This window comes from Daphnia pulex, chromosome 4 (assembly GCF_021134715.1).
Source record: "Daphnia pulex isolate KAP4 chromosome 4, ASM2113471v1".
In the NCBI taxonomy this organism is placed as follows: domain Eukaryota; kingdom Metazoa; phylum Arthropoda; class Branchiopoda; order Diplostraca; family Daphniidae; genus Daphnia; species Daphnia pulex.
The window spans coordinates 2,219,275-2,246,789 of record NC_060020.1 but is presented as its reverse complement, the minus strand read 5'-3'; the positions used below and the strand labels follow the sequence as shown (position 1 = coordinate 2,246,789).

Genomic DNA, 27,515 nt, shown 5'->3' with positions numbered 1-27,515 from the left:
GGAACTTTGATCCGAGTATATATGTAGAAATACTGCACGTCTAGGCGAAAAAGAAAAGAAAAAAAAACGGCCGAGTTCTGTGAACGGCGTCATGGATCGAACGGGAACAAAAAAGAATGAGGTGACCTGTTGCACCGTGGCACATGGAGAAAGGTGTTTGACAGGAGAGCGACCGTGAAATGAGTTTGAGAAACTGGAAATGTATTCGTAAAATTGCTCTGCCAGTCCTGTAAGTAGAGGACGCTTAGTAAGTATTAGTAGCCATCGCTTCACGTTAGTTTCACGAAATGAGGCATGCAACGCGGTGAAAAACACTCGAACGCCATTTGAGTAGATGCGTGCGTCGACATCGTCGCACGGCGCATTAACGATTCTTCCGGCTGAAATTCAGGGAAATAAATCATCACAAGCAGTCGCAGTTTAATTCATAGGTGATTCAAAAGCCGTGGCCTTGGGGGAAAGAGAAATTTAAACGGTCGCAATAGAGTCGCGCAACGTTATATAAGAAAGACTGTGATTGACAATCAATAAGTGTCGACAGTCTTTGATTACTAAATTGTTATTTTTACCAATTCCAATGAGAATACTTATCACGTCTGTGCTGTCTCATTCTGATACGAAAATACTGACGACATGTTCGCCTGATAGGAACGCCCTTTATCTCCAATCGGAATAGCACCTTGCATACTACCTGAGCTTCTTTGCATTTATCGCCGTGGCTTCGTAAACTTTCCAGCGAGAGCTTCGAGGGGTTTGCTATGTGTTCTTTAGCCATCATAATGGATAGCTGGTTTCAACCAGTATTATCCAACATGTCGGCCGATCTCTCTTCCTCTCTGCTATCCTTACATATCCCTTCCAGCCCGCTTAATCGCGCTACCTTTTCTTATGACGTCACATTCTCTATTCAATTATTTTCTGCCAGTGGCTAGTTGAATGTAATGGTGTCTGCCAAGTCTTCCGACTAAATTCTCTTCTTCCTGATGGACCGGCGCAAGTAACAACTTCTTCCCTCGTCCTATAATATCAGTTGAACCCCGTTTGATAGCGTACAACTAATTCAGAGTTGGTTGCCTCTGTGTTTTAAAAAGTGTTAAATAAAAATTACCATAACGTCTGGTATTTATACACTTGTAGACGTGGTCAAATAATATAGGCGACACATTGTACATTCACGTCGACACAACGACCGACATGTATGTGTCCCTTAGATAAAGAAAAAAAAAGTAGAGTCTATGTTTGTTCAAGTGTTTGTTATGATTCGGAAGCCGCGCCTCCTTGCTCAGTCCGTTCCTCCCAACACCGGAGCGAGAATGCCTCACGTAGTACGCACGTATTCATGTGGGGTTTGGTTTGGTGAAGCCGTCCGGCAGAGGTGGTGGTCAAATGCGACTGTCTCCGACTCTCTTACCTTCAGTTTCTACCGGACCGACGTCCACTTTGCCACGAAGAATAGAAGCTCCTGCAAGGACCTAAGAGTCCGCTCAACTATTCGTCATGGCTACCAATGAGCCGCCCAGCATTCTCTTAGAAAGTAATTATAATTACAGATTTGTTTTAAACATTTTAAGAGTTTTATTTAATCGTATCTTTCTTGTGTAACATTTAAAGGTGAAGCGAATGCAGGAGTCAGGGTTGTGGGCCCGTCTCCTGGTGTCAAAAGGCGATCACTTCGCAATCGGAGGTCAGAGGCAATGCAAGGTAAAGAATTAGAACTAAGTGAAATGAATTAGTTTCTAATATTATGTGAACTTTTTAGATTTGCCGCCGAGCATGCGAGTTCGCTTTATCTTGGGCGAGGATGCCGATAAACCGGGTCAGAATGAACCGCGTCCCGTCTTCTCCGAAATGGAGGAGTTTAAAAGCGAAGACGGTACCGGTGGCGAATGGAAGGAAGTTGCCCGGTAATTGGTTCAAGCTCTGAGTATAAATTAAACAAATTGACTTAGACTGTCTGTGAAAATCGTAGCTGGATCAAGTTTGAAGAAGATGTGGAAGACGGTGGCAATCGGTGGACCAAGCCGTTTGTCGGGACTCTGTCGCTTCACGCTCTATTCGAATTGCGTAGTGCGCTGTTAAACGGAACCCTACTGCTGGATGCCGAAGCCACGACTGTCGACGAAGTGATCAACGTCATTGTCGATAAAGTGTGCTCCACTCACCAACTAACGGCCGAACAAAAGAATCAAGTTTGTAACCCTTGATCATTTTATGTTACAGGAAAAAGGACGTGCAATATTAATTCTTGGAATTTTGTTTCTAGATGACGGAAGTCATGTGTTGCCCCCATCGACATCTTTACGAAGTCGTCAAGTCCGCACCACTTTTGATGAGCGAGAAAAGCCGCAACAGCTCCGCAAAAAGTAGGTTCAACGGAATACATTTCATTTAGAACAATGTCTCTAGTCTAGGTCGAAATGTTGGTGGTTGTTGCTATATTATTGAAGTCGTAGCTTATCCGTTATGTTGTTCGAAACGGAAGGAACTCGTATGCAATTATTAATGTGTTGTTTATATACGTGGACGTTTTAAGATTTGACCGAATCCCGTTCGAAAATGGGTCTGGCTTTACCCAGCGTCCCATCTATGGCGGCCGTCACCGGCGCAAAAGTATGCGTTTTTAATTTTTCCAATTGATTCTTTATGGAACACGGGGTCGCTACTTTGTGGCCCTAGTCACGTGAATTGTGTGCTGTGCGTGTTTCTTATTTTTTTTAACTCATTTCTTTCTATTTGTGTCACTTTTGAAGGGCAATTCACCGTTCATGAAGAAGATTCCGCCCGGAGCCGAAGTGAATAACGTTCTAGTGGGCGAGGTGGATTTTCTGGACAAGCCAGTTTCGGCTTTTGTTCGACTTTCCAAGGCCACGATTCTCGGTGATTTCGCCGAGGTTCGGCTGCCGTCGCGTTTCGTTTTTCTACTTCTCGGGCCCAAGGTATTTTATCAAATCTAGATTGCTATAGGTGCCACAATTTGAATAATTGGTTAGCAAGCCTTTCCCGAGACAAACCCAAAAATGGATAGAAAAAAAATTCCAGTTTCATTTAACTGACCTGAATCACACGAACGCATTAGTCTGCTTGCATGGCACTTGCTTGGTCATGACGGGCTGATAAGCCAGTGTGATGGATAACGCCACAAGCATTTGAAAAATGGGGTTTTCGGGCAATAATCCGGGTATTAATCTAGCGCTTTAAACAAAAAAATTTATTGCGGTAAACATAACTTTGAATAAGCTCCCCCTTCTAAATAACGTATCGTCTGTTATCCTTGGGAGTTCAAGGCTCGTTCCTTTTCAAATATGAAAAACAAAACCCGCTGACCCTCCCGGAGGTTGTACCATCCGGTTACTGTCGCATGTTTTTTAGTTTATAACCGTGTCATATCAAAAGGATCATTGGGTTTGGCGATTTTGACAGTAGATTACCGAATTATTTTAGTCTGACGTTAACGTCTGTTTGGGGGATTAGAATCTCTCAGATAAAAACAATAACACGTTTGCTTATTTTCAGGGTCAATTGGAGGACTATCGTGAAGTTGGTCGCGTGGTAGCCACGTTGATGTCCGATGAAGTCTTCAATGCCGTGGCCTATCGCGCCAAGAATCGCGACCATCTCTTGGCCGGAATCGATGAGTTTATGGATGCCGTCACCATTCTGCCGCCCGGTGAATGGGATCCGTCCATTCGTATCGAGCCGCCGACCAAAGTTCCTTCGCAGGAACCGCGAAAGAATCCCGACAAGCCACCCGAAGAAAAAGAAGATCCTGCTTTAGAAGAATTGAAAGTTTTAGAAAGTCAGGGACTCGTCCGCACCGGTCGTTTCTTTGGCGGTTTGATCGACGACGTTAAGCGCAAACTTCCTTTGTATGAAATTTTTTAAGGACAAATGATTAAAGAGCAGAAGATAATTTATACTTATCCTTTAGCTATAAATCGGATTTCACTGACGCTTTCGCCGTCCAAAGCATCGCGTCAATCACGTTCTTGTACTTTGCTTCCTTGTCGCCGATTATCACCTTCGGCGGACTGTTGGGCGATGCCACCGAAAACCGCCTGGCAGCGCTTGAATCTCTTTGCGCTGGATGCATTTGTGGAATGTAAAAACACGACTTTTTTCTTCAATCTTTTAGTATTCTATCCTGTAATTGAAAAAGAAATTCATCACGACTTCTCACGTTCCCATTCCAGAATTTATTCCTTGTTTGCTGGACAACCTCTCGCCCTGTTGAACGCCACTGGCCCTGTACTAGTTTTCGAAGGCATTCTCTACAATTTCTGCAGGTAACATTTCATTTTGATTTAGTTTTACCGGTTGAAAACAAAAATGTTTACCCCAACCGTTTTTTTGTGTGTGTTTATTTCGTGAAGTAAAAACGGCTACGACTACCTTTCACTCCGGTTATGGGTGGGTGTTTGGATGGGTGTCTTTATGATCACCCTTTGCGCCTTCGAAATCTCCGCCTGGGTGGCCTTCATCACACGTTTCACCGAGGAGAACTTTGCTCTCCTTATCGCTACCATCTACGTGTACAAGGTAACGGTTTCGTTTTTTTGGCGTGATGACACGTCACGAAAAATTCCATCCAAACACATTTTTTCATAACATGCGAGTCTTAATCATACAGGCGGTAGAGAAAATCATTTACATAGGACTAGACAATCCGCTAAATCCACCAGAACCCAAACTGAATGCCACCGACTGCTATTGCTTTCCGCATAATGATACCATTGATAGCCTGATGGGATCCGTCCAAGGCGGTAGTGGACCTTTCAATTGGACGGGATTGGCAACCAACAGTTGCGCAGAGGTGAGAAACTAATTGATCAAATTCATTCATTCGTGAAAAAATATTTAATCGGCATTTGATTTGAAATGAAGATGTGGAATGGCACACTGAAGGGAGAGGACTGTTTCCCGAAGGAGTGGTATCCCAATGTTTTCCTGATGTCCGTACTCTTGTCCGTTTTTACGTACAGCGTCTGCGTGACTCTTAAAGGACTCAAACACACTCTCTACTTCCCTTACAAAGTAGCCACTTTTTCTACAATTCTTTTCCCATTTTTGTATTTAAATAGCACTTTCCTTTTGTGAACGAAATAGGTCCGCAGCACGATTAGTGATTTCGCCGTCTTTATCGCCATTTGTTCAATGACTGGTTTGGATTACTACGCCGGTGTTCACACTCCAAAGCTTCATGTATAAAGAAACTTACTACTAATCAATTGAAAGACTGTTTTTCTGTAACTGGATAACTTATCAGGTTCCCAGTGATTTCAAGCCAACTTGGTCAGGACGTGGCTGGACTGTCAACCCTATCCATCCGGACAATCCTTGGTGGATCATTCCGGGTGCCATGTTGCCAGCCGCCCTAGCAACCATTCTACTTTTCCTTGACCAGCAAATTACTGCAGTCATCGTCAACCGCAAAGAGAACAAACTGAAAGTGAGTGGCTGTGAAAGTTTTGGCCACTGTTGTCTGTGGCGCCATGACGCGCACGATTTTTACGAATCAAGATTCATCAAGTTTTCTAATTTCGAAATTTTTGTTGTTTGCCTTCAAACAGAAAGGATGCGGCTACCATTTGGATTTGTTTGTTTTGGCCATTCTGACGGCTCTGATGGGTATCTTGGGACTGCCGTGGCATGTGGCCGGTACTGTCATCTGCATCAACCACGTCAATTCACTGAAACAAGAATCAGAGACGGCCGCACCTGGTGAAAAGCCCGTCTTCCTCGGTGTTCGGTAACCAACAAGACATTTTTTCGGCTGGTCATGGCGCCAAATATCTTATTTATAAAATGTTGTTGAATATTTTAGAGAGCAGCGCGTCACTCACTTGATCATCTTCTTGCTGGTTGGTTTGTCCGTCTTCATGACACCAATCCTCAAGTTCATTCCCATGCCCGTCCTCTACGGTGTCTTCTTGTACATGGGAACGGCACCGTTGGCAGAGATGCACTTTTTCGATCGTCTACGAATCGTGTTCATGCCCGCCAAATACCAACCGGATTTCAACTACCTGAGGAAAGTGCCGCTCAAGCGCGTTCACATGTACACTGCCATCCAGTTGGTTTGCTTTGCCATTCTCTGGGTCGTCAAAACCAACGAAACGATTTCCATTTCTTTCCCTTTGATGGTCAGTAGTTATTTTATTCTGGACACATTTTTTATTTGACCACCACGAAGCTCTTCAATCATTCCTTTTAATGGTATTTTTAGTTGGTGATCATGATCTTTATCCGAAAATCCTTGGACTATGTTTTCACCAGAGAAGAGCTTCACGTTTTGGACTCTGTTATCCCGCCGTTCCGCAGGAAGAAGCAAGAACCCCTTGTCGAAGTAAGTATTTTTGGCAATTTACTTTCAAAGAGAACAAAATGTTTTTTAACAGCGATATGTTTCTTTTCTCGCTCAAGTCTGGATCCAAATCGCACATCAATGGCAAAGGACAGAGTTACTCGGCTATTCCCAAAAACAGCTCGAAAGTCAACATCAGTGACGAAGTGGCTAGATCGGGCGCTTGGCTCCACGTCAATCAGAGCAAAGCTTCATTCCAAGAGTAGGTTTTTCGATTGGTCTCAGGTTTGAGTTGGAGTTGAAACTGACTAAGGATTTTTTCTTTTACAATTGTAGCGGTACTGAGATGACTAGCTACCGAAGGAAGGATTATGGTGGTGAAAAAGTGAGCGATGACGAAAGTGAACCCCTGACGTTCTTGTCAGGTACCAAAAGAATTCAAATACAGGTATTGCATACAAATTTGTCATTCGAATATCCATGTGTTTACAAATCGATGTTCTTATTTCTTATCTAGCCGGGCAGTAAAAACAACCAATGAGCCCATTTTGTTATCCACTTCAGTTAAATAAGAAGGCGTAAAGAAGATATCAGAAGCCCTCTGCTCGTGAACTATTGGATTCTTCATCCAAATTAGGCAATACATAATTTAATAAGGAGACCGAATCATTCAAATTCTACAGAGGCTTATTACCATCAAGGATGGGATATAGTACAAACTCACGAGCTCTTACTGTATCGAATGTCGAATCTTATTATAATATGCTTCCTCCACTTTTCCAAACAAAACACATACCAAGCGCTAGCGTTTATGATATAGTCATATAGCCAATATGGAAGGCTTTTATTACTGTTACATCAGTTGATTTTGCCGATGAAATTTCGTGCATTCGTAGTGGCTTGATCATGTTTGTGGTATTTCATACTTTAGTTCAGGTGCTGTTGTCGCTATTTTCAGAAAATTATTCATTCATTCCAATGGATTTGTAATATACACGATCTTACTATCTCTCTGTCGTATTTTTTAAATTTTCCTATGACTTTAAGCGAGTAGAAAACGTCCAAAATTTTAATGCATTTTTTTCAGATTCAGCCGCTTGCAAGTTTGTTGTGTGGCAACGTATAGCTGGCCTTGCTTTCTTCTATGCAGTGATTCTATTATTATTACGGCAGAGGACGTTCTGAAGGTAAGACAGCCTTCTATTTCGGCTGTTTTCATCGCTGCTGTTCCATATTTTTGGGGCGTTAACCATCGTGCAATGACTGGTAACTGTTTTCTGTAGCACTTTCTTTTAGTGACCAATTCTCAATTGCAATTGTTTTTTTTTTTACTAAACGAATCAATACGCCATTGATTTTTCAAAGAAATATTTACTGGAGACGACAAACAATATGTGATCCGCCCAATAAAAGGAAAGGGCCAAGGACGGGACACGCTTACATTCGACGTGAAATGCCAAAATGACGCTCATATTGCATTGCTCAGCAGCGAAGAAATTACGTCACCCATGATTGAAATTTTCATCGGTGGATGGGGTAACCAGAAATCGGCCATTCGTTTCAATCAAAGCCGGCCCGATAAGGCTGAAGAACCAACGCCGGATGTTGTCTGCTGCGAAGAGTACCGCCGTTTCTGGATTCGCTTCCATCAGAACGTTATTCAAGTTGGAAGAGAGGGGGATGCAGATCCCTTTCTCAGTTGGGAAAATACCGACGAGCCGTTCAACGTGACTCACTTTGCCTTCGCAACCGGTTGGGGTTCCGTGGGAACTTGGATCTTTGACGACGGTCAGTCAAAATGGTAAAAATTCGAAATTTTGTATCCTTTTTCAAATCTGTTATCGTTTCAGAGGAGCAATCTTCGTCGTCGTCTTCTTCTTCGTCGGAGGAGGAAGACCCTGAAAAGATCCGCCAGCGTAAGCGTTCGCTTTTTATTTACATAGACTTTTCCCGTGTTTATTCTTATCTTACCGTTTCCAGGGGGTAAGAAACCGTTCTATCGTCGCCCGGGAGTCTGGTTGGACATGAAAGATGGGAAAGTTCCGATGAGGGCTGTCATTGGTGGAGTTGACGCATCGGGAGAGAAAATCTACGTTGGTCGTGTCAAAAAAGACGGGACTCTTCTGCCCGGCAAAATTGTTCCCTCACATAACTGTTGCTACGTGGCCAAAGGCGGTGAAGAATTCGGCTCTTCAAAATACCAGGTATTTTTTTTTTTTAATTTCATCTACATGTCGAAAATTAAAGTAAATGTTGCTGCCCGTCGACAGGTTTTGGTTCGCAACAAATGCTGCGAACTAATTTGGGTCCCCGCAAGTGATGGAAGTATTCCATTTGGAGCGCTTCAAGGAGGATTTTCTTCCGATAAAGAATCGGTCTTTATTGGGCGGGTAGTGCACGACGGAGCCACTTCAATTGGATTGGTAATTTGAAATTTTTTGAAATTTTTTAATTACAATTTCTCATTAATTTTGTCATTATCAGGTGCATCCATCACGTGGAATTTGCTTGTGCACTTATGGAGGAGAGGAGGTTAGCCATAATGACTATGAAGTTCTCGTTGTCAAAACTATCCCACTTTAAACTTGGTGTTGACTGAATCTGTGATAATTGGCATCTTTCATTAGGCATTTACAAATGCGCCAGTAATAAATTGGCAACAATGTAATCATGTCGAAAACAAAAAAAAATACTTGTTTACTCTTTAAGGTTGGAAATCTTTTATTAAGCTATCAAAAGCTTGCAGAAATATCTTTTTAAAGTTACTTAAATTAAATTCTTTAGCCGAATTCGAAGCAGTGACCGCAGCTGGCGTTGCTGAATAGGATCTTTGTTTAACGAGGTAGTTCAGTTTATTTTCTATATCTTCCTGCCAAGACTAAGTTAAACATTATCGCCAATTAGAAAGATAAAATCATAAACATAGTGCACTTATTACCTGATCGATATTTAGATGTTCAACAGGTAGTAGAGCTTTTTCAAGTAAATCAACATTTCGCTTTTTAACACTGTCAGTTTCCATTTTGAGTAAAGACAGAATACATTTGAGTGAGCCTTCCAACGAGTAAGTGGCAGTTTCAAATTTCTAGTGGTGAATCAAACACAAAAATGAGTCAATGTGATCCAACCACTTGAGTTTTGTTGACTGATACCTCTTGCAACAACTCAACTTGTTGAACGCAACGATTGACATGATCTTGAGCTAACTGCACAGCGGTAAAAGTGCCTTGAGTGAGGTCAACCGTCTTGGTATTGAGAATCTTGTTATGGAATACGCGTTGAATGATCTGGAACTGACGGCTGGTTTGGCCAAGTTTCATCTTAAGACGAGGCATGACACAGTTGACGGTTGAACTTGGATACGTGCTATTGTATTAGTTTTGCTTACCATTTCTTTTCTCAATTCCGTGTAGAGGGTATAGTGAGACTCAACCTGATTCCATATTTCCTGAATGGGAAAGGGTGAGTCTAAATTCACTTGTAGGTTTTCCGCTTCGCTAAAGTGAAGACGTAATCGCCTCTGCAGATCATCGACTAGTAAAGCTAGCGCCGCTAAACTGTCTGACTGTAACCGATATTTGTTTGTGGTTTTGGAGACCAGAAGGGACACTATTGTCCCATTACGATGCTTGAAAGCAATCACGTTAGACATGGAATCTTCCACTGGAAAATCTAAAATTCAATTATTTTATTTTTTATTTTTTAGATTAAGCTCAGTAACTTAAACATTTTGAGTACCTTGAAAGAGATGGACTAAATTGGCAGCCGGATGATTCGTCGATAAAGTTACTTTGATATGGGCTTCACGCACCGGCACTGAAAGGCTTGCAACCAGCTGCAATGGCAAGTCGAAATGTCTCGTCATTGAACAAGTTCCTGCTAACATTGTAACGACGGAAACTTCCACACGCAGTGAAGCAACCATTCCGCTTTTTGTTGGAACAGCGTGGAACATGATAGGCAAATCAACTTCTCCTATACCTTTCGTGCAATTTCAAAGATTGTTATTTTCGTTTTTTAAGCGGTTAATTTTTTGGCTTACTATTGAGTTGAAGGCAGGTTTCGGAAGGTGTGGCAGTAATCAATGGATCACAGTTAAATAACACTCGAATATTTCCGTGCGGATTTTTCGGCATAGCAATTGTTATATGACCTTTGATTGCTTCTACTAATTCTTGTGTTTCCAAGTATTCGCTACAGTTGCTGGAATTGAGTTTTAGATCCAGTTCCATTTCTTTTTCTTTTGGTGCTACTGTAGTTAATTTAATGTAGAGTTTATAGGTTATTGTCTATGGCTATAAAGATTGAAATGTATTTAGAAAGTACAGTCTTTCAGTTGTCCTGCACGAAGAGACTTTGTAAGTTGTTGGACTTCCTTAAGCCCGCGTTCATAATTAACTGGACGCTGGGAAGCTTCGTGGAGAAAACCGTACTGCACTTGTTGTGTTCCCATGTACAAAACGTTCAGTTGGCCAACGTCAGATAGAGAGATTATCAATCCTTTTATGGACTAAATAAACAATTGTCATTGTAAAAGTTTAATAGTGTTGAAGCAGGATCGTGGTACCTGTATAGTTGCTGTTTTAATAACTAACGGCGTAACGGGTAACTTGCAATTCCATTCGACCAAATTGTCCTTATAGACAAGTAAAGTATGCGCATCTGTGCATACTAAAACTACAACGCTATCAGGGGAGTCCGCTAACGATTAACAAACATATTTAACGACTAAAATTTCATAAAGCTAATTAAATTATGCTGTACAAACGTGGAATCAAGAGAGTGCAGCACATCGGGTGATAGTCTAGTTTTCTAGTCCACACAATAGTTCCGTCGGTATCCTTTAGGCAATAAAGATGTCTTTCGCCCAATGTGACAACATATGTGCCAATGTATTGCACGTCTAGCGCTGCTTCCCCAAGTTCAAATTCCCAATCAGACAAAAGTTTGTTTGATGCACGAGATCCTTCTACCGTCGAGTTCGCCAACGATTGATAGCTAAAGCAAATGCGAAATTGTAATAGAATTAGTTTATTTTTTATTTTTGAATTGTTACTTGTAGCTGTGAAGATTCCAAGACGAATCGCAAACGATGAAGCTTTCAGTTGAAGAAACATAACACATGGGTGACGGAAGAAGATGGAGAGTTGGTAATTTGAAACTCACGCCGACTCTCTCATTCTCGAAGAACATAAGCGTTCCCTCGGTCAGTGACTGCACGCATAGCTGAAAGAGATTAAAACTTTCATTTAAAACTGACCAATTACGTTAGACGCCTAATTTAGATTTACTTACCACGTTCGATGGTCCAGCTATAAGCGTGTATCCATGTAAGGGCAGTTTATGCTCGTACATAAAATCCACAGTACAATGAGAATTTAATTGGGTATTCTCATTAATCATAATGCGAAGAACGCGTAAGTGCTTTGGGTGAAGTACGGCTACATGTAATCCCTCAGTACTGTAACGTAATCAATATAAACTAAGACCAATTGCCTAAAAAATAATTAGATTTAATATGCTTTAGGTACTTGTTGAATCGCCCTGATAAAACTGCTAAGACTGGTAGTGCTAATTGTGTTTCGAGTTGTAAATCCGAAGAACAAGAATTCTCATCAGCTGATGATGACTGCGGTTGTGGATCGTAAATTCGAAGGTAGCCCTCCAAACTGCCTACTATGATTATTTGCTTGACAACTCCATTGATTACGCTTTCATAGTCGGCCACACACATGTGAAAGGCACCAAATGTTTCATCTATTCCGCAATTTGTACTCCACCATTCTCGCGATTTGAACAAGGACATGATCACTCACTCCGTTATGAAAACCTTGTTTGTTTTTCAAATTTTTGATGTTACTATGGCAACTGCGCAAATTCGTGTTTGATCGGCAACGCCGGCCGCATGACATTTTGAAAGGAGAATTCACTTTTTGGTCTGCTTGGTGGGTTCGTGCTTAACAAGTAACAATTCAGTTCACTGTGTACATTCCTCTTATTTTTATCATACCAAAAAGTCTTCCCAGAGGAGAATAATTTGCATAGCTTTCGAAAATGGATGATGAAGAGTTGTCCTCCTTGGTTCAAGCAGCTGAACAGCTTGCCTCTCAGCTTGACGATGGAAGTCTGGGTGAACTTCCTAGAGTTGAACGCAATTTGCGGCAAATTATGGAAGCAAGCAACCAGCTTTGGATAAGAACATCTCAAAGTGGAGGTCAAGAAAGTCAAGGGTACAGATGACTGAATTGTTAATTATACATGTCTGTGTCAGGCCTAACTTTTTTTGTGTTTCACAGCGCTGCATTGTTGGGATCAGTTGGATTAGATCTTCCTCGTGTAGCTCACAAATTGGATGTCCTGAGCACCATTTCAAACTTTGAGCCTCTGGAGCCTATACGTGAAACAGATATTAAGGGTTTCTTGAAGAATGAACGGGAAAATGCTATATTAGCTGTGATTGAGGAGACTCGGCGAATGGTAAAAAATCAAGCTTTATAAAGTAATTTGAAAGAACACATTTTAATCATTTCCTTTCCAGAGTTTTAATCATGCCCAACAAATGTACTGGGATTCAGTAAAAAGTGAATGGGAGAAAGAAAAGCAGCAAATTTTGAGTGCCCTAACTGAGTCTAGTGATGAATTGTTGGACATTTCCCTTCCAATTGCTGAAGTAATTTTTACTGAATCTAGTTAAATTAATGCATGTAATAACTGTCTGTCTTCCATTCAACAGATGACTTCTGGAGGAATGCTCCCAATTTCCTCAAAAAGTGTTTTGGACTTCCAAGAAATGGCATATGTCAAAGCAGTCATGGAATACAATGATCAGACTTTGAAGGGAGGCATCAAACCTAGCTTAGCTGAAAAATTTGCACAAACTGCCCAAGCTTTTAACGATCAAGTAACAATCATACAGTTTTCAAAGTTAAATCATAGAATTAATTTTTCTTTTTCTTTCAAGAACGTCTCTGACATATGGGATATGGTACGAATGATGGTCGATGTGCCAGTCAAAATCAGTGGTGACAATATCTTGAAATCTCGAGGAAGTGCTTTAATGCAAAGAGCCTTTATGAATCAAGGTCGTCGTTATCTTGAAGATCGGTAATTTACACAAGGCCAAATATTGACTGTAGATTTCAATTCAATTGTAATTCAATTTTTTTCAGATACAAATCCTATATTCGTCAGACTGTGTACAGCAATTTAGGAGCGGCCAAATTGGGAGGAATCCCAGGAACGTTTCCTCTTGTGCGGAGTTTTGTTTCTGCACGCCAAATTTCGCGTACAACAGGGTTAGAAGATGGATTTGTCGATGGTGAACCTGTTTGGCCACTGATATACTACTGCCTGCGCTGTGGAGACGTCAGTGCCGCTTTACAGGCATCCAAACAAGCGGGGTATTTTAGTGTTTGATCATACAACAGGTTTTCATTTTATATAATTATTAACTTCTGCGTTACTATAGGGCTATTGTAGCAGAATTCACGAGACTTTTGGAAGAATTAATCCAAAGTGGTGATCGCAATCTAAGCCCCAGTATGGAAACCAATGCAAAATTGATGTATAAAAAAATAATTCGTACATCGACGGACCCCTACAAACGGTATCAACAAATTCTTATACATTTGTTTAAAACATGGCTTTATAAAATTTTCGAAATTCAGTGCTTCTTATTGTGTCGTGGCTGCTTGTGATGTCAATGATGACCACACTGAAGTAGCGCAATCAACAGATGATTACTTGTGGATTAAACTTTGTCAACTTAAAGAAGATGAGCTGGCTGGGCATGACTCATCTCACGAGCGTGTTACCTACTCTCAATTTCAATCACTTGTTTTGGAAGAATATGGTATTTTGATTTATCTTTTGATAACATCGATTAGATATTTAATATTTTGATTTAATTTGAATAGGTGAACGTCATTTCAAAGCTTACCAGGAACCTTTTCTTTATTTTGAAGTTCTTTTCCTCACTGGACAATTCGAAGCCGCAATTGATTTTTTCGCTCGCATTGAAAGACTTCGTTGTCATTCACTTCACGTGGCTCTGGCGTTATTTGAAAGTCAATTTTTGGCTCTACCAAGTAACGTTCAGTCACCACTGAGTAAGATTCTCGTATATTGCAACTGAAATTAAATCTTACTATAAATATTTATTGTTAGTTTCCAAGGAGCAAACAGACAAACCACCGTTGAGACGACTAAATATTGCACGCCTTGTTATGCTTTATACCCGCAAGTTTGAAGCCACTGATCCCAAAGAGGCACTGCACTATTTCTACTTTTTAAGGTATGGTCTTGAAATATAGGTTCACTGGTGAAGGAATCTAATGAATTCGATTATTTCACAGAGGGATTAAAGGTTCTAAAGGAGACTCTCTTTTCACTGCTTGCGTAAGTGAGCTTGTCCTTGAATCGCGAAACTTTGACTTATTACTTGGTCGACTCGAGGTAGATGGAACCCGAACTCAAGGATTTTTGAACCATTTCAAAGGAACGCAGGTAAATACTCGATTAAAGTATCAATATTGTAAAACATTTTCAATCACTCTTAATAAAACTCTTTATCTAAACTTAGGTTGACACACAAAAGATCATCGAGTTGGTGGCGAGAGATTCTGAGACTAAGGGATTGCATGAAGATGCCGTTCACCTTTATGAGCTAGCAAAAGACGATGCAAAAGTTATAGAACTACTTTGTCGACTCTTGAGCAGCTCCATCTCTCAACCAGCTGCTATTGAATCGGAAAGTTGGAGGGTGCAGAATAGGGCTCTAGCCTTCGCCCAGCGATTAAAAGCCTCTGGATCACTGTTGCCTAATATTGCAGCAACTTTCTTCCTTCTTCTTGATCTCGGTATTTTTTTCTCTCTGTATCACGAAGAGAAATATCACGAAGCTTTTGAAGTAAGTCACTGATTCATAAGTTAAATCTGTACAACAGTAATTATATGTGGTTTCCGATATTACTTCGTTTCCTTATAGACAATCGCCAAACTAAGACTCATTCCTCTATCTCCCGATGAAGTTGAGTCTCGGGTATCAAATTTCCGGAACTTAAGCGATGATATCCGTCGGAATATTCCAGATGTTTTGTTAGCGACAATGAATATTCTCCACAAAAAATACAAGCAATCAAAGTTCGTTAAACCACAGTTTCCATTTAAATTTATCACTAAAATATTGTTAATCAATAATTTAGGGCACCCAGGGGATTTGTTCAAACTCGAAGAGATGATGGAGATACTGATGAGGTAATTTGAATGGCAGTTTTATCAATTTTATTTCATAATTTAACATTTTCTTTTAGTTTATGGACCAGATTAGGAAACAGGCACGTGCTTTAACTACGTTCATTGGAATGATCCCCTACCGAATGCCAGGTGACACTCACGCAAGATTGGTTCATTTACAGTCAATGATGATTTGAAAGAAAAGAACTCGAGCTCATAAGAGTGCATTTTACCCATGGGTAATAGATTTTTAATGAAAAAAGGCGAGTTCTGTTGGCCTTGGCCCAACTAATAAAATCTGCGAAAAACCATTTCTGTAATACACTTTGCCATTTCCCATGATTGCTTTTCTCTCTAACATTCAAAAGTGATCTGTTTATATAAAATTAGCAGTTATGTAAAAAGAAGTTTGAAGGTTCACGCAGGAATGCAATAGTTAGAATACAAAAAGTGTTTTTTTTTCCAAAATAGTAAAAACAACAAAAATAACTCATTCAGTTAAAGTGTTTTCGCGCGAAAATGCCATCTAGTGAATAATTCTGACGTTAATTCTTCCATACATTCCATTCATTGCTTTAGTCCTAGATTGGAAAACTGACTTCGCCGTCTTCACAGGACTCAGGTCGTCTTACTCGCGTTGATCAGGGCTTATTATTGTCTGGTTTCTTCCAGATTGTCGAAGCTAAAGCAATCGTGTTCTTTTGTAAGTTGGTAAATTTTACATCATATTGTCGTACTTACGTAAAAAATGTATATGCATAAGTTGAACTACTTTTGAATTTTGTACTTTCATTCGTTATTGTACAGGTCTGAGCTTACGAGCGTCAGAGCTTACGAAAATGTCGGAACCTAAGGATATACCAGCTTCCCCTGGTCTAACGCACAACACCTCATTGGGTTCGATTAGCGAATCACCTTCAGGAAGGAGTTCATTGATTCCGAATCCTATCATCACGAAAAGGACCAGAACACTATCTATGTAATAAAATGCTAACACAAATCTTGTTATCAAAGATTGAAACTTGAAAACTTAATCAATTGACAGGCTGGAAATGGCAATGGAGAATCCAATAGAACATGGTGTGATCAAAAGTTTTTGCAGAGTGAAGGGCCATGGCTTCATCAAGAAAGATGATGGTGAAGATATATTTGTCCATGTGTCAGAGTATGATTTTTTTCCATAAATTCTAAAAAAGTTCTCGAAACTTTGTGAATTTATAATAGATAATATTATTTATTTAGCATTGATGGAGAATATGTTCCAAGAGTTGGAGATGAAGTGTCCTTCAGGAAACTGCAAATTCCACCAAAGATGGAAAAATTCCAAGCTGTTCATGTTCAAATAACAAACTTTACTCCTGAAGTTCATCAGCGTTGGACATCCCCTCTTACACCGGAGGAAGGTCGTGAGGGTTCTCGACCGTCATCTCCAACATCTCCCCAAAAAAAGAAATAGATGGACGACGAATGTTGTTGGTTACTATAATGTCCAACAATCTCTAGAATTCCTATCTATCTCTTGACAAGTATTGGAACTAAATGTCTTAGCTAGTCCACACTTTCCTATTCCTAATTCCATAGCATCACATGAAAATGATCTCTGTTGTTAAAAAATTGGGAAACATTTGGAGTAGTTAAACTTGAATTTGATTGTTTTTAGCTTTTCTACATTTCTTGAGAGATGTGGGGATTTTTGGAATTGTTGATGCACAGATCATTGTTGAAACATTGTTATTACAGCCATTCCATCTACAACCGATCTTTCCCAGTTCTTCATTCATCCCCCTAAGTACCCAACCACGTACGAATGACCATTGTTTAACTAGAATTTAGTGTAGTTTTTAACATGAAACCCTTTATTAGCAAAAAGAAATTAATCTGAATATTTTCATCCGGATAAAGCCATCTAGCGGTAGGTTTGTACTTTTTCAAGAAGAAAGACAAAGCAATCCACTGCCCGTAAGCGCCTCACCGCCTCAGCTCAACGGTTCAACCAAACCAAACTATCCAACCGTCGTGTTACATCGGTGTTATTCAGTTATTGTTAACCGGTGATCAGTGATTCCTGTTGCTGTTATTGTCTTTTTGTTCGACTTGTTGGAAGTGTTTGAAATCGATATGTAAGTCCTACTCTTAAATTTTCTATAAGCTTTTCATTTAATACCTTTAAAGATATTCATAAAAATAACTGTCAAAACGCCATTTAGTGTGGAAATAATGTCAGATCAAGAGGACAGACCTTCTTCCGGTCATAATGCTTCTTTAAGCTCAATTAATGAAGGATCTCCTTCGGCACTCCTACCGAATCCCATCATAACGAAGAGAACAAGAACTCAGTCCATGTATTTTTAATTTATTTTTATGTTATTAATTATAAAATTATGACAGAAATTTTTATTGACAGGTTGGAACTAGCTTTAGATAACCCTGTTGAACATGGTGTGATTAAAAGTTTTTGCAGAGTAAAGGGTCATGGCTTCATCAAGAAAGATGATGGTGATGAAATATTTGTACATGTGTCAGAGTATGTAGGCCTTTATCTTATTATTTTAGTTTCTTTATTAATTGGCAAGTTCTAAAAATGTTCTATTCCATGTGTTATCAGCATTGATGGAGAGTATGTTCCAAGAATTGGAGATGAAGTATCTTTTAGAAAACTACTAGTTCCACCAAAATTAGAGAAATACCAGGTATACAAATTATTTTTTAAAAACAATAAGAAATAGTTTACTTAAATTACTCATTTTTGTGATTTTCTCTTCAGGCCGTTCATGTTCAAATAACGAATTTCACTCCGGAGGTTCATCAGCGTTGGACATCAGGTATACTTAAAAATCAGTCCTACATCAGTTGCTTGAGACTTTTCCTACCTAATAAAAATTTATTGTTCCAGCTCTTACAGCGGAAGAAAGTCACGAAGGGTCGAGACCAAATTCGCCCAGCAGCATGAACGTAGATTCATAGTCCCAGTTGTCCTTAATCATGACACAAATGTCTTCATAATTCCTATCAACTAAGCTCTACAACTTTTTTCCTGAACCATTCTATTTAAATAACACCCTTTTTGTTGATTGTTCAGACTACAAAAAACATCATTCATCATGGTCTCCTCTATGTTAACATTATGTTTCTCATTCTTAATCACATGAAATCCTGATTAATCTTATAATTTATTTTGATTAATGAAAGCACAACATCTTGATTTGTGACATTGTTAAATTGCAGTCAAATGGGGGAAATCTTTGGAGTAGTAAACATTTAACAAACTTAATTTCAAGTGTTATTTTGAGTTTTAAACAAATGTCTGAATGAGATTTGTGAAATTCATCTTTCACAAATCAATGTTAAATAAATAAACAGACATTCCAACTGCATGAAAACTAAGTATAAGCTATAGAACCATTTTAAATATAGAAATGTCAACTACATTTCCATGCACACACTCCCAGGTTACTGTTGAGAAACATGTAAATAATATTTTTGGTTTCATATGAAATCTCCAAGGCAAATGTTTCCCCCACAACACAATGCCAGGAGGGACCACATCTTTTATCAAGAGTTTCTTTGATCTGTTTAGCTGCTGCCTACATACAACAAATAAAGATTTAAAAACAACTCAATGATTTGTAAGACTCAAAGCACTAAAACCTCATGATTTGAGGGAAATTTTTCACAAGATGCAACGATGATTTCCACACATTCATGTTTTGTTTCTTCACACAAATCTGCATGCTAATGACACATTCAATCAATGGTAGAAAAAAGTTAGCAAAGCCAGTAACAATAATTAGAATGGTATATTTACCCGAATAAGTGGATAATAATGAATAGCCTTTCTTGATGCGGCCATGTCTAGATCGTCCGCTCCCCGTCTGTTGAAATCTGCGGTTGTTTCCATGATATTATAGAACTTTTAATAAATCAATAGTTGACGTCGAAAAAGTAACAAGTTGATGGGGAGGAAAATCAATTTAGGGTTTACGGCCCACGACTGCTTCTTTGTTTCGTTTCGTGATGCGTTTTATTATGACAACCAATTGTTTTATCTTTCTTATAACCTCAATTGGAGCACTCCTATTTCTCTATTGACAAAACAGACACCTGCCCTGACAGCTAGAATACAAGGTAGACAGAATGCTCGCTAGATGGTGCGATTGATTTAAATTGCAAATTTTACATGTCGTCTACTAGTCTGATAACACGTGCTGATGAACTGTTTCAAAATTTTTTCGAAGTTAAAATTCGTATGTAATTTGAGTATTTCTTTTTTCCAGCAGAAAAGAGTTAACTTTGACTGTTTTGTCATAGCCAGAAAGCTTCATTCAACTGCCATCATGACAGATACTATCAAAACCGAGAATACTTCAATCGAGATCAAGACTGAATCTGATCCTTCAGCTAGTGTCCATCAATCTGTGATAGAATCCCACGATAATGACCGAATATCGGCAGCAGAAAATGTTTCTAAAGAGAAAGCTGATGAAGTTTTACCAGTCAAGGTGGAACAGCCATTGGCATCTGAGGATTTGGAAAAGCTGATCATCAAGAAAGACGATTCTCAGGAAGAGAATACTGAAACAGTCATCAATTCAGAGGTATGTAAGATCTTTCAAGTCCTTTAAACTGTATGCATCCAATTACCACAAACCTAGTTCTCCTGGAAACTTCCCGTCATTTTGATAGAAACCTGAATGTGGCAATTCAATCAATTTCTCTAAATCACCCAAATCCTCAAATTTCTTGACGATGGTAATTTGATCTAGCACTTCTATTCAACTGAGCTCTCATTTTATCTAATGAATTGCTGAAGTATTCATTTGTGTTTAAGGACTATCGTGCTGTATGTCAAAATTGCAGTCTGACTTCCAATTCTATTTGAGCTTTGGCCTACAGAATTACAGTTGATGTATAAGTTAGAATAGGGTATCATTGTGTGTCATTATCTCTACTGGCCATCTGCTTCCATTTGGTCCAAACCAGTTTGTTTGTACAAGATCTGAGGTAGCAGCACTTTCTGCTATACCTCCTCCCCTCCCCCCCCCCCCCTGACACTCACACGCCGCTCGGTATTGTTAAGAGCAGTCAGAAACAACAAGCTGCGTGTTGTAAGCGGCCCAAGAAATCGACTAATACTGCGCCCACGTTCCAGAATATTCCAACAGCGACCCCACTTACATAAGTTTGCGTACTGCCCTTTTCAATTCCCCGTTGACGTGCCTGCCAGGTCACGTTTCCAATTATGGTCGTCAGTATTCTGTATAATGTAATTCGCTCTAAAAGTTCGGTTGTAAGGCGCCTTGATGCTTCCTTGGGACTCTACGTCAAAAACCTTAAGGGCGTGAAAGTCCTAGACGTAAGTCATTTTATCTATCCTTTGAATGTGAGGAACAAGTAAAGCTGCTGCTGTACGTAGTATTTTCTTGGTGGGATCCTCTTCAACGTGCTTTCATCATTAGAATTCGCCTGGCATTTTGGCCTTGCATTTGACGGTTGTGCACTTGTTCCCCAGACTAACCAACCCAGCTGTTACAGCCCTTGTCCAAATGATACTTCAAGTTTCCTTCTGTAATCCTGGAAAAATGGTCCATCTCCCTGTCCAAAATTTCAAAACAGACGGAGCAGCTCGACACCATTTTGATGCAACAAAAAAACAATTTTTGTGATAGTCGTCGCATTCACAAACTGTTTTTTTTTCCTCTCTCTCTTCCGTTTGACATCTCATTTTTCCAGCACAGAGGCGCATCGGTTTCGCTCTCTCAACCAAGTGCAGTGGGTAGCACAGTTGCGTTGTCACGACAGCGTGAGAGAGGGAGAGGTTGCAAGTTCAGCTCGGTGAAATGAAAACTGTCTGTGCGTGTTGTTGCATGAGTCTCGAGCCTTTGAAACCTCCCATCGGCCTCAAAAAACGGGGTCTAAGTAAATATAGACTGGGTTACACTTCCTATATCTCAGCTTTGTCTTCCATCCAAGATCTTGGCAAGCTGCTGTAGGGTAGTAGTAGTAGACTGCTGTTGCCCCCGTTAGCCTTGACGCAATCGTTCGCGACCGACTATATCTGGCTCTTGTTGGTGTAGGGGAACTCGAAGCCCATTAGGTTAGACTCTGCAAGTCTTTGACGTAACCAAGACTCTTGCGCAATCATGCTTGAACGACACCCATCGGCCATAATTCACAACAGACTTCCTGATCTCCACCAACCAATTTATTCTGCCAGGAAAGCACTTCTTGTCGTTTGTTGTTTTTTCCACCCCGTTTTTATTCGGTTCTTTACTGGATTTTTGTAATGGGCGAAAATGGGATCCCTGCTGACGGTTTTTTCTCACGCCACGATAAGATTCGCCGTAGCAAATCTTTCAGACTCAAAAATTTGAATTTATGAGCCTTTTCTGTTTCAATATCTGCACTGGTGGATTTGGTTGGGTGCAGCTTTACTTCTTAAAGCGTTTTCAATTGTTTTCTCAGCATTTGCTTGTCTTGGTTGTGGTTTCTCGCCCAAGCCTTTTCAATCATTCTGGCCATATTTCTTTCATGTACGCCAAACCAGCCCCAGTACTTTTTTTGGTTGTATGAAAGCGTTGCATTTATATTTTAAAAAAAGTGTCAAATGCAGGCTTTATGCAACGTTTCCTTTCGTGGAATGCGTAAGCCAGATCAATTGCAGAAAGTTGACTTGGTTCTTTCTCAATAACACACAAAAAAAAGTTCGAGATCTGGCAGAGTTGAAAATGAAATAAAAACCAAAACAAGATGTGGAGATGGAAGTAAAGTTGACAACTTTCTGGCTGTCCGCCCATCCGCCCCAACTTCTCCAATTTTTTTTTTGTGCGTATGTGTGCAAGATAACTTTAATCCAAATGTTTGTTTCGCGTTGTAAGAAGGCGGTGTCACCTGCCACGATCGAAAAAATGCTGCCTACCCGTTTTTTGTTTTGTTTGTTTTAAGAGTTCCGTGGAATCTCTTCTGATTTTTCAATGCCAGTCAAACATTTTTACATCGGTCGATTTCGAAAGATTTTCGACATTTAACTTGATTCGTTCTATTGTTGTTGGTATTTAATTACGACGGCACTTGCTCTTCATTAGCGGCGGAAACGGCAGGAAGGAAGGTGCATTTTCTAATGTCGATAGGAAACAGAGCATGTACGAAAAGTAAACGAGACGGGCACGCACGCGCTGGCCGAGAAGGAGAGAGAGAGAGGATCAGTAGAGGAGAAGTAGGAGGAGACGAGAGTAGTATAGTAGTAGAACCAGTGTGCGTGTGTATATCGATGCCAGTGCGCGTTCTGTTGCGATAGACTTTGGTCGAACCGCTTGAAGCCGCGCTCAGTCGACGCGCTCTGCTCGACACGGCATCATCCTCAATCCATTCGATCCTTCCTTAGTGTATTTACTCGGTTTTTATCACGTGAGAGAGAGAGAGTCTGTTATTGTTGAACCCAATAGAACTTGACTTGAAAGAAAAAAGAAAATTCTTCGGCCGTTTTGTTGTTGGTGTTCCTGCCCGTTTGAACTTTGAGCGGTCATCGTTTTCAAGTGTCGCCGTTCTCGGTCCAGCCACTTGAAAAGAGTCCAGAGGCAGAGAGAAGGAGAGACAAACACTCACTTATGCACGTCTCTTTCCAGTTGTTGTTGTTGTTGTTGTTTAGCATCGGTTGAATTGAGTTTGAAGCGAAACAATTGAAAGGTGACGGAAATGCAGCATCCGTGGCTATTACCGTTTCTTCATCCGTTAACAACAGCGCCGCCCATCCAGCTAACTCTGCCACCACCGCAGCATCAGCCTCATCATCATCCTCACCACCATCCTCATCAACACCATCACCACCCTCATGCCCATCATATCCAGCAGCAGCCTCAGCAGCAGCCTCATCCGCATGCCCACCATGTCCATCATCACGCTGCCGCCCATCAGCTGCCCTCGACGTCGATGGGACTGACCCTACAGCCAATGCTGACCCCATCGGGGGCTCTGCTCCTGCCGGCCCTGCAACAAAACGCGGCGGCCGCCGTGGCAGCTTTTGCCGCCGCCGCTCATCAACTGGCCGCACACCAACAAGGATCAGCCGTGGCCGCTTACAGCGCCATGGCCGCCACCAATTCGCCCGTTCTCATGGCCCCGTTTCAACCGCAACGTAGTCGTCTCAAGGTAGTAAAACACTCGATCCAGCCCCAAAAAAAGGGGTAGGGAATCAAAAGATGGACCCTAAGACCCATCATATATCAGATGTGTTAGCCTTAACGCTATGATGTACTCGTGTGTGTGAGTGTGTGTGCATACCTTGTTAGACGTGGGGTCTGTTTATTTACCCAATGCCTGGCGTGTTGGCTATAGCGTGTAGGAGTGGTGGTGGTGGTGGAATGCTGTCGTCATTCGGACGCAAACAAGTGTCGGGCAAAAGTCATACTCTATATCTAACCTTTTAAAAAATTTGCGCCTTTTGTTTTTGTAAGGCTCGGCATGTGTGTGTTGATGGAAGCGATAAAATTCACTGGAAATGTTTGCACCTCATGTTCGCCTAAACATGAGTTTTTGAAGGGGTTGGAAGGCGGGCTGACTGCTAGTCTCTTCCAGATGAGCCAATCGATCCAGTTGCTTTAGACCATCTATTTTTTATTTTATTTTTTTTTTTGGTGGGGGGAAAGAGGGGGAGGTGATGGAAAATGATTTTGGCATCCTGGAAAAAAATCGTCTCGAAAGGAGGATCGAATGAAGATGCGATAAAGAAAGAAGATTGCCACCAGGTTTTTTTTTTTTTATCGATGGATTTGTGTTTGGTCTGTTGGAATTGATGTACTGGGATTGACAGAAACACGGATCTCTTGTCACTACTCTCACAGTAGAGGGACAGGATTTCTGCGATACAAGTGGCAGTAGGTTTCCAAGTCGATTCAAGACTCTCCTATCGTTTTCACAATCCTTTTGAGCTGCTTTTCTCCATCGACAATCCAACGGTGATTTGCATTGGAACCGATTAGAATGTCTGTATTCCTGTCTTCTTGTTGCTTTTCTTTAGGCTACGCTACTCCTGAAAAAAAGGCTCAAAGTCTATCTCTTTTGCCTTTATTTTTTTTTTCTTTTGCTCGATGAAAACGGGAGCGAGGAATATTCCTCTTTCCGGCGGGAGAGTAAAGGATTTCCGCAGTTCTTTGTGTGAAATCTCTCTTTACTCGTGGTGCAATATATATTTATATGCGTTCCAGACCAGTAGAAAATCGGCCCTTTTTTTCTTTTTCTTCTTCGACTTTTTCGTCCTATTTGTACCGTAAGACGAAAGGGAAAAAAGAGGCTCTTTGTGTGTTTTCGCCTGCGTGTGTGGATGTTGCTGCTTCTGCCTTCATCGCGAAGATTTCGAGAGAGCCAAAAAGAGCCAGTCTGAGAGATCGATCGTTCCCGATCGTCAAAAGAGACAAGGCCGTGAGCGACTACTACCACCGCCGCCAATGCTCCTGCCGCACACACACACACACACAGACCCTTATATAGCCGGAAGCGGCAACTCTATTTCTGTGAGTTCCCCAAGTAAACAAGAGAAACAGACACGGGAAACTTCCTGAAAATCAAAACGGAAATTCTTAGATCTATATTTTTTTTTCTCTCTACTCTCCCTACGACTTTTCTTTGAAATTGACCGAAATTCTTTCGTTCGCTGTTGCCGTTTGTTCGTTATGTACCCTCATTTTTTTTTCTTCTTCTAGTTTCATAATTCGACCGAGCACGCGAAAGATGATCTCCACCCAATTTCAATGCGCGGATAGATGAAATTTATTTTCTTTTTCTTAAGGAGGGTTCGGATTTCTCATTATAGGTCCCGTCTCTTTCTCAGTCAATTTGATCTTTGGTTAACACGCAACTTATTTCTTGGCCTATTTTTGCTTTTTGTTTTTCGGTTTTTTTTTTTTTTTATCTCCCATGTGTCGAGCGCACTGGAAAATCGGAAAATGATGAAGAAGAGTAAGAAGAGGAGAAGATTCTTACTGGTTGGGTTGCTGCAAGATCAGCTCGTTACTTTTGTTTTAATGCGGCAATTACAACAGCGCCACATCTTGGAGCGTTAGTAACCTAGGAGTGGCACTAGAGGAATAAGAGCGATATAGAGTGTCTTATGGCGCAAATTTGATACTTGGGGCCCCCTGCTGTGAACGTCAAACATTCTTCACCCATTTTTCACTTGACTTTTACTTGACTCTACCCGTTGTTGGTTCCCGTCTTTTTCAGAGATGGGGAATCCATCTTTCCGACCGCGGTAATTCACTCCATTCGCAACATCATCATTAAAATGTTTTTTTAAACATTTTCTTTGCCATATGCTGTTTACGGCAAAAAGGAGTTGATCAAAGAAAAAAGAAAAATCACGCCCATGTTACCACTCTGCTCGCTGAGAAATCGTCGACAACCGACCATAATAAAAGAAATTTATTTTAAAAGAGAAGAACGGAACAGAAGGAAAAATGTAGTGATGTTGCGCGCATCGCCGGAATGACGGCATGTAATCGGATAAGCTTCCAACCAACGTGTTTGCCTTGTAGGCCCATCTATTTTTTTCTTTCTTTAAAAGGAAGAAGGAAAAATAAAGAGACAAATAAAATAAAAAGGAACTCAAGTGAGAAAAAAAATATATATAACCCCAATTTAGGGCTCCAATTTGATGGGATTTTGAAGGGAGACTTTAAGGAGGGAAACAAAAACTGTAAAAGAAAAAAAGATTTTATGTGAGGGGTGGGGGGAGGTTAGTAGACGGAAGTTTCTTTTGCTTACGTAATGATGTCTCTTTTCAGTCTCCAAAGCTACTATTCGGTTCGTTAAAGGAATGAGGAACTTTTGCTGATTTTGGCACCCGAGCGCCTGAACGTTTTGAACTCGGTAACCCCTCATTTTCGTTCATTGTTTTTACTGGGTTGGGGGCCGGTTGGTCTGCTCCTGGGCCGTGTTGATGGGTTAGCAAGAGGCTCATTTTGGTGAGTGGGGAAGACAAACACCCCCTACACTCTTTTGGCTGAACGAAAGTGATAAAGACGATAGGAGATCGGAATGATTGCCATTCTGGAACTTTTCAAATCGCCCTATAAATGTTAGGAAAAGTTGTGCGGAGGATTCAAGAAAGAAAAAAAGAAACCAAATTTAATTGAAGGCACGCAGAGATTGGGCAACAGTATCTCGTAACATCTGTTATGCGTTTTTTTTTTCTTTCTTTTTCTTGGTTTTTTATAATTTCTCCGAAACCGAGATGGAGCCGAATGAAGTAAGAAGCCGCCGCATGGTGGAACGCATTCCGTAGATTGTTTTGCTTTGTATTTATTTTTTTCCCCTGCTTGGGGTTTGTGGGGGGGCTTAGTAGTTATTCTTGTGCATTTTTTTTTTTTCCTCCAGTGAAAATGAAAAAGAGAAAACAAAAAAAGTGGTCCCCACTCCTTAGGTTGTGGATGAAAGATCCCAGTGTAGCAGAAAAGGCGGAATGAATTGAGAAGAAGGAACGTCTTCCCTTAAGTTGCTGGGAGGATACCCGAGGCGCACGACACAGACCCCGGCATGGCACGCGCTCCACTGTTGGTGGATTCCGGAGGAGGTTTTCCACAACTGATGGATTGCCGAGATAGCTACTTGTCACTGGGCGTCGTTGTTGCAATAGCAGAGCAAAGAGAGAGAGAAAGAGAGTAGCTTTTACTCCGTCCTTCTTTTTCCTACTCACTCCCCCACCCCCTCCTTATGATTATATATATATTTTGTTTTCGTGGTCGGTGTAGTAGGAAGAAAATGAGAGACCGAGAGAGAGGAGATACCAGCGGTGTTGGGAGGGCATAGAAGAATGTCTGGAAATAGAAATAGTTTCCAGCTTTTTTGGCTTGGTCTATGTGTGTGTCGTGTGTGCGCGTTGTGTGGTGGTGTGTGGTGTTTACTGGTCTATAGTCGTTTCTCCGACTTTCCTTGGGCTGGCACAGATGATTTCGATATTGGAGGGGAGCCCACCATTGTGTTTCGGATC

The 27,515-nt window shown here is 40.8% G+C and overlaps 8 protein-coding genes across 20 annotated transcripts in view; 6 read left to right on the top strand and 2 right to left on the bottom strand.

Moving 5' to 3' along the window:
• Positions 1 to 1,285: 1,285 nt before the first annotated feature.
• Positions 1,286 to 7,310, top strand: LOC124192884 (sodium bicarbonate cotransporter 3-like). Of its 2 annotated transcripts, none has more exons than XM_046586422.1 (21): positions 1,286 to 1,534; positions 1,612 to 1,701; positions 1,760 to 1,904; positions 1,970 to 2,189; positions 2,264 to 2,363; positions 2,534 to 2,610; positions 2,751 to 2,936; positions 3,514 to 3,866; positions 3,929 to 4,099; positions 4,191 to 4,283; positions 4,371 to 4,536; positions 4,628 to 4,810; positions 4,882 to 5,031; positions 5,104 to 5,199; positions 5,264 to 5,446; positions 5,568 to 5,746; positions 5,822 to 6,140; positions 6,224 to 6,343; positions 6,421 to 6,563; positions 6,638 to 6,749; positions 6,819 to 7,310. In XM_046586422.1, exons 1-21 carry the CDS (start codon positions 1,498 to 1,500, stop codon positions 6,840 to 6,842), a joined length of 3,147 nt encoding a protein of 1,048 aa, XP_046442378.1. In that variant the 5' UTR covers positions 1,286 to 1,497; the 3' UTR covers positions 6,843 to 7,310. The 2 variants fall into 2 exon arrangements, with proteins under 2 accessions (XP_046442378.1, XP_046442377.1); XM_046586421.1 differs by having other exon boundaries at positions 1,348 to 1,534; positions 6,632 to 6,749.
• Positions 7,311 to 7,408: 98 nt separating this feature from the next.
• On the top strand, positions 7,409 to 9,362 carry LOC124192891. 2 transcript variants are annotated; one of them, XR_006873921.1, is made up of 7 exons: positions 7,409 to 7,567; positions 7,667 to 8,089; positions 8,152 to 8,217; positions 8,282 to 8,505; positions 8,572 to 8,724; positions 8,786 to 9,010; positions 9,086 to 9,362. XR_006873921.1 is itself a non-coding variant. In XM_046586437.1 (6 exons), exons 1-6 carry the CDS (start codon positions 7,561 to 7,563, stop codon positions 8,882 to 8,884), a joined length of 972 nt encoding a protein of 323 aa, XP_046442393.1. In that variant the 5' UTR covers positions 7,409 to 7,560; the 3' UTR covers positions 8,885 to 9,362. The 2 variants fall into 2 exon arrangements, 1 of the variants encoding a protein (XP_046442393.1); XM_046586437.1 differs by having other exon boundaries at positions 8,786 to 9,362.
• Positions 9,006 to 12,212, bottom strand: LOC124192516 (protein PTHB1-like). The gene is made up of 12 exons (XM_046585875.1): positions 11,833 to 12,212; positions 11,597 to 11,762; positions 11,358 to 11,527; positions 11,070 to 11,299; positions 10,869 to 11,002; positions 10,628 to 10,811; positions 10,344 to 10,553; positions 10,040 to 10,282; positions 9,690 to 9,973; positions 9,454 to 9,621; positions 9,240 to 9,386; positions 9,006 to 9,179 (listed from the first exon to the last, which is right to left on the bottom strand). Exons 1-12 carry the CDS (start codon positions 12,105 to 12,107, stop codon positions 9,006 to 9,008), a joined length of 2,385 nt encoding a protein of 794 aa, XP_046441831.1. The 5' UTR covers positions 12,108 to 12,212.
• A 4-nt stretch (positions 12,213 to 12,216) lies between these two features.
• LOC124192885 (nuclear pore complex protein Nup93-like) lies at positions 12,217 to 15,877 on the top strand. Its single transcript, XM_046586423.1, has 15 exons — positions 12,217 to 12,531; positions 12,598 to 12,778; positions 12,840 to 12,971; positions 13,035 to 13,202; positions 13,263 to 13,405; positions 13,471 to 13,701; positions 13,770 to 13,907; positions 13,969 to 14,153; positions 14,218 to 14,409; positions 14,468 to 14,594; positions 14,656 to 14,806; positions 14,883 to 15,209; positions 15,288 to 15,442; positions 15,505 to 15,556; positions 15,613 to 15,877. The coding sequence occupies exons 1-15, from the start codon at positions 12,356 to 12,358 to the stop codon at positions 15,730 to 15,732; spliced, it is 2,478 nt and encodes an 825-aa protein (XP_046442379.1). The 5' UTR covers positions 12,217 to 12,355; the 3' UTR covers positions 15,733 to 15,877.
• A 220-nt stretch (positions 15,878 to 16,097) lies between these two features.
• Positions 16,098 to 17,290, top strand: LOC124192894 (cold shock domain-containing protein CG9705-like). 2 transcript variants are annotated; one of them, XM_046586440.1, is made up of 4 exons: positions 16,098 to 16,240; positions 16,358 to 16,514; positions 16,581 to 16,700; positions 16,778 to 17,290. In XM_046586440.1, the coding sequence occupies exons 2-4, from the start codon at positions 16,375 to 16,377 to the stop codon at positions 16,989 to 16,991; spliced, it is 474 nt and encodes a 157-aa protein (XP_046442396.1). In that variant the 5' UTR covers positions 16,098 to 16,240; positions 16,358 to 16,374; the 3' UTR covers positions 16,992 to 17,290. The 2 variants fall into 2 exon arrangements, with proteins under 2 accessions (XP_046442396.1, XP_046442397.1); XM_046586441.1 differs by having other exon boundaries at positions 16,100 to 16,238; positions 16,343 to 16,514.
• A 151-nt stretch (positions 17,291 to 17,441) lies between these two features.
• On the top strand, positions 17,442 to 18,806 carry LOC124192895 (cold shock domain-containing protein CG9705-like). 2 transcript variants are annotated; one of them, XM_046586442.1, is made up of 6 exons: positions 17,442 to 17,655; positions 17,743 to 17,877; positions 17,940 to 18,059; positions 18,141 to 18,225; positions 18,300 to 18,357; positions 18,429 to 18,806. In XM_046586442.1, exons 2-6 carry the CDS (start codon positions 17,753 to 17,755, stop codon positions 18,497 to 18,499), a joined length of 459 nt encoding a protein of 152 aa, XP_046442398.1. In that variant the 5' UTR covers positions 17,442 to 17,655; positions 17,743 to 17,752; the 3' UTR covers positions 18,500 to 18,806. The 2 variants fall into 2 exon arrangements, with proteins under 2 accessions (XP_046442398.1, XP_046442399.1); XM_046586443.1 differs by having other exon boundaries at positions 17,442 to 17,679.
• Positions 18,687 to 19,654, bottom strand: LOC124192897 (dynein axonemal light chain 4-like). Its single transcript, XM_046586446.1, has 3 exons — positions 19,341 to 19,654; positions 19,184 to 19,267; positions 18,687 to 19,119 (listed from the first exon to the last, which is right to left on the bottom strand). The coding sequence occupies exons 1-3, from the start codon at positions 19,431 to 19,433 to the stop codon at positions 18,955 to 18,957; spliced, it is 342 nt and encodes a 113-aa protein (XP_046442402.1). The 5' UTR covers positions 19,434 to 19,654; the 3' UTR covers positions 18,687 to 18,954.
• The window catches only part of LOC124192886 (RNA pseudouridylate synthase domain-containing protein 2-like), a 40,264-nt gene continuing 32,391 nt past the window's right edge, over positions 19,643 to 27,515 (top strand). For 2 of the 9 annotated variants that reach the window (XM_046586431.1, XM_046586433.1), the window contains exon 1: positions 20,595 to 20,888. In XM_046586431.1, the coding sequence (XP_046442387.1) occupies positions 20,775 to 20,888 (114 nt within the window). In that variant the 5' untranslated portion in view covers positions 20,595 to 20,774. Of the gene's footprint in view, positions 20,131 to 20,594; positions 20,889 to 22,774; positions 23,681 to 27,515 lie in introns of those variants that run through there. The other 7 variants (XM_046586427.1, XM_046586430.1, XM_046586428.1 and 4 more) reach the window with 7 other exon arrangements.

Bases quoted from the DNA above. Each gene is read 5' to 3' on its own strand.
- LOC124192884 (XM_046586421.1), top strand. From the start codon at position 1,498: ATGGCTACCAATGAGCCGCCCAGCATTCTCTTAGAAA. The intron at 4,284-4,370 runs GTAACATTTCAT...TATTTCGTGAAG, and splicing joins ATTCTCTACAATTTCTGCAG to TAAAAACGGCTACGACTACC. The intron at 4,811-4,881 runs GTGAGAAACTAA...TTTGAAATGAAG, and splicing joins CAACCAACAGTTGCGCAGAG to ATGTGGAATGGCACACTGAA.
- LOC124192891 (XM_046586437.1), top strand. The intron at 8,090-8,151 runs GTCAGTCAAAAT...TTATCGTTTCAG, and splicing joins AACTTGGATCTTTGACGACG to AGGAGCAATCTTCGTCGTCG. The intron at 8,725-8,785 runs GTAATTTGAAAT...TGTCATTATCAG, and splicing joins GAGCCACTTCAATTGGATTG to GTGCATCCATCACGTGGAAT.
- LOC124192516 (XM_046585875.1), bottom strand. From the start codon at position 12,107: ATGTCCTTGTTCAAATCGCGAGAATGGTGGAGTACAAATTGCGGAATA. The intron at 10,812-10,868 runs GTACCACGATCC...TTGTTTATTTAG, and splicing joins TTAAAACAGCAACTATACAG to TCCATAAAAGGATTGATAAT. The intron at 9,180-9,239 runs GTAATAAGTGCA...TGTTTAACTTAG, and splicing joins AACATCTAAATATCGATCAG to TCTTGGCAGGAAGATATAGA.
- LOC124192885 (XM_046586423.1), top strand. From the start codon at position 12,356: ATGGATGATGAAGAGTTGTCCTCCTTGGTTCAAGCAGCTGAACAGCTT. The intron at 13,203-13,262 runs GTAACAATCATA...TTTTCTTTCAAG, and splicing joins CCCAAGCTTTTAACGATCAA to AACGTCTCTGACATATGGGA. The intron at 13,406-13,470 runs GTAATTTACACA...AATTTTTTTCAG, and splicing joins CGTCGTTATCTTGAAGATCG to ATACAAATCCTATATTCGTC.
- LOC124192894 (XM_046586440.1), top strand. From the start codon at position 16,375: ATGTCGGAACCTAAGGATATACCAGCTTCCCCTGGTCTAACGCACAAC. The intron at 16,515-16,580 runs GTAATAAAATGC...ATCAATTGACAG, and splicing joins AGGACCAGAACACTATCTAT to GCTGGAAATGGCAATGGAGA. The intron at 16,701-16,777 runs GTATGATTTTTT...TTATTTATTTAG, and splicing joins ATATTTGTCCATGTGTCAGA to CATTGATGGAGAATATGTTC.
- LOC124192895 (XM_046586442.1), top strand. From the start codon at position 17,753: ATGTCAGATCAAGAGGACAGACCTTCTTCCGGTCATAATGCTTCTTTA. The intron at 17,878-17,939 runs GTATTTTTAATT...TTTTATTGACAG, and splicing joins AGAACAAGAACTCAGTCCAT to GTTGGAACTAGCTTTAGATA. The intron at 18,358-18,428 runs GTATACTTAAAA...TTATTGTTCCAG, and splicing joins TCATCAGCGTTGGACATCAG to CTCTTACAGCGGAAGAAAGT.
- LOC124192897 (XM_046586446.1), bottom strand. From the start codon at position 19,433: ATGGAAACAACCGCAGATTTCAACAGACGGGGAGCGGACGATCTAGAC. The intron at 19,268-19,340 runs GTAAATATACCA...ATGTGTCATTAG, and splicing joins ATTATTATCCACTTATTCGG to CATGCAGATTTGTGTGAAGA. The intron at 19,120-19,183 runs GTTTTAGTGCTT...TGTTGTATGTAG, and splicing joins AATTTCCCTCAAATCATGAG to GCAGCAGCTAAACAGATCAA.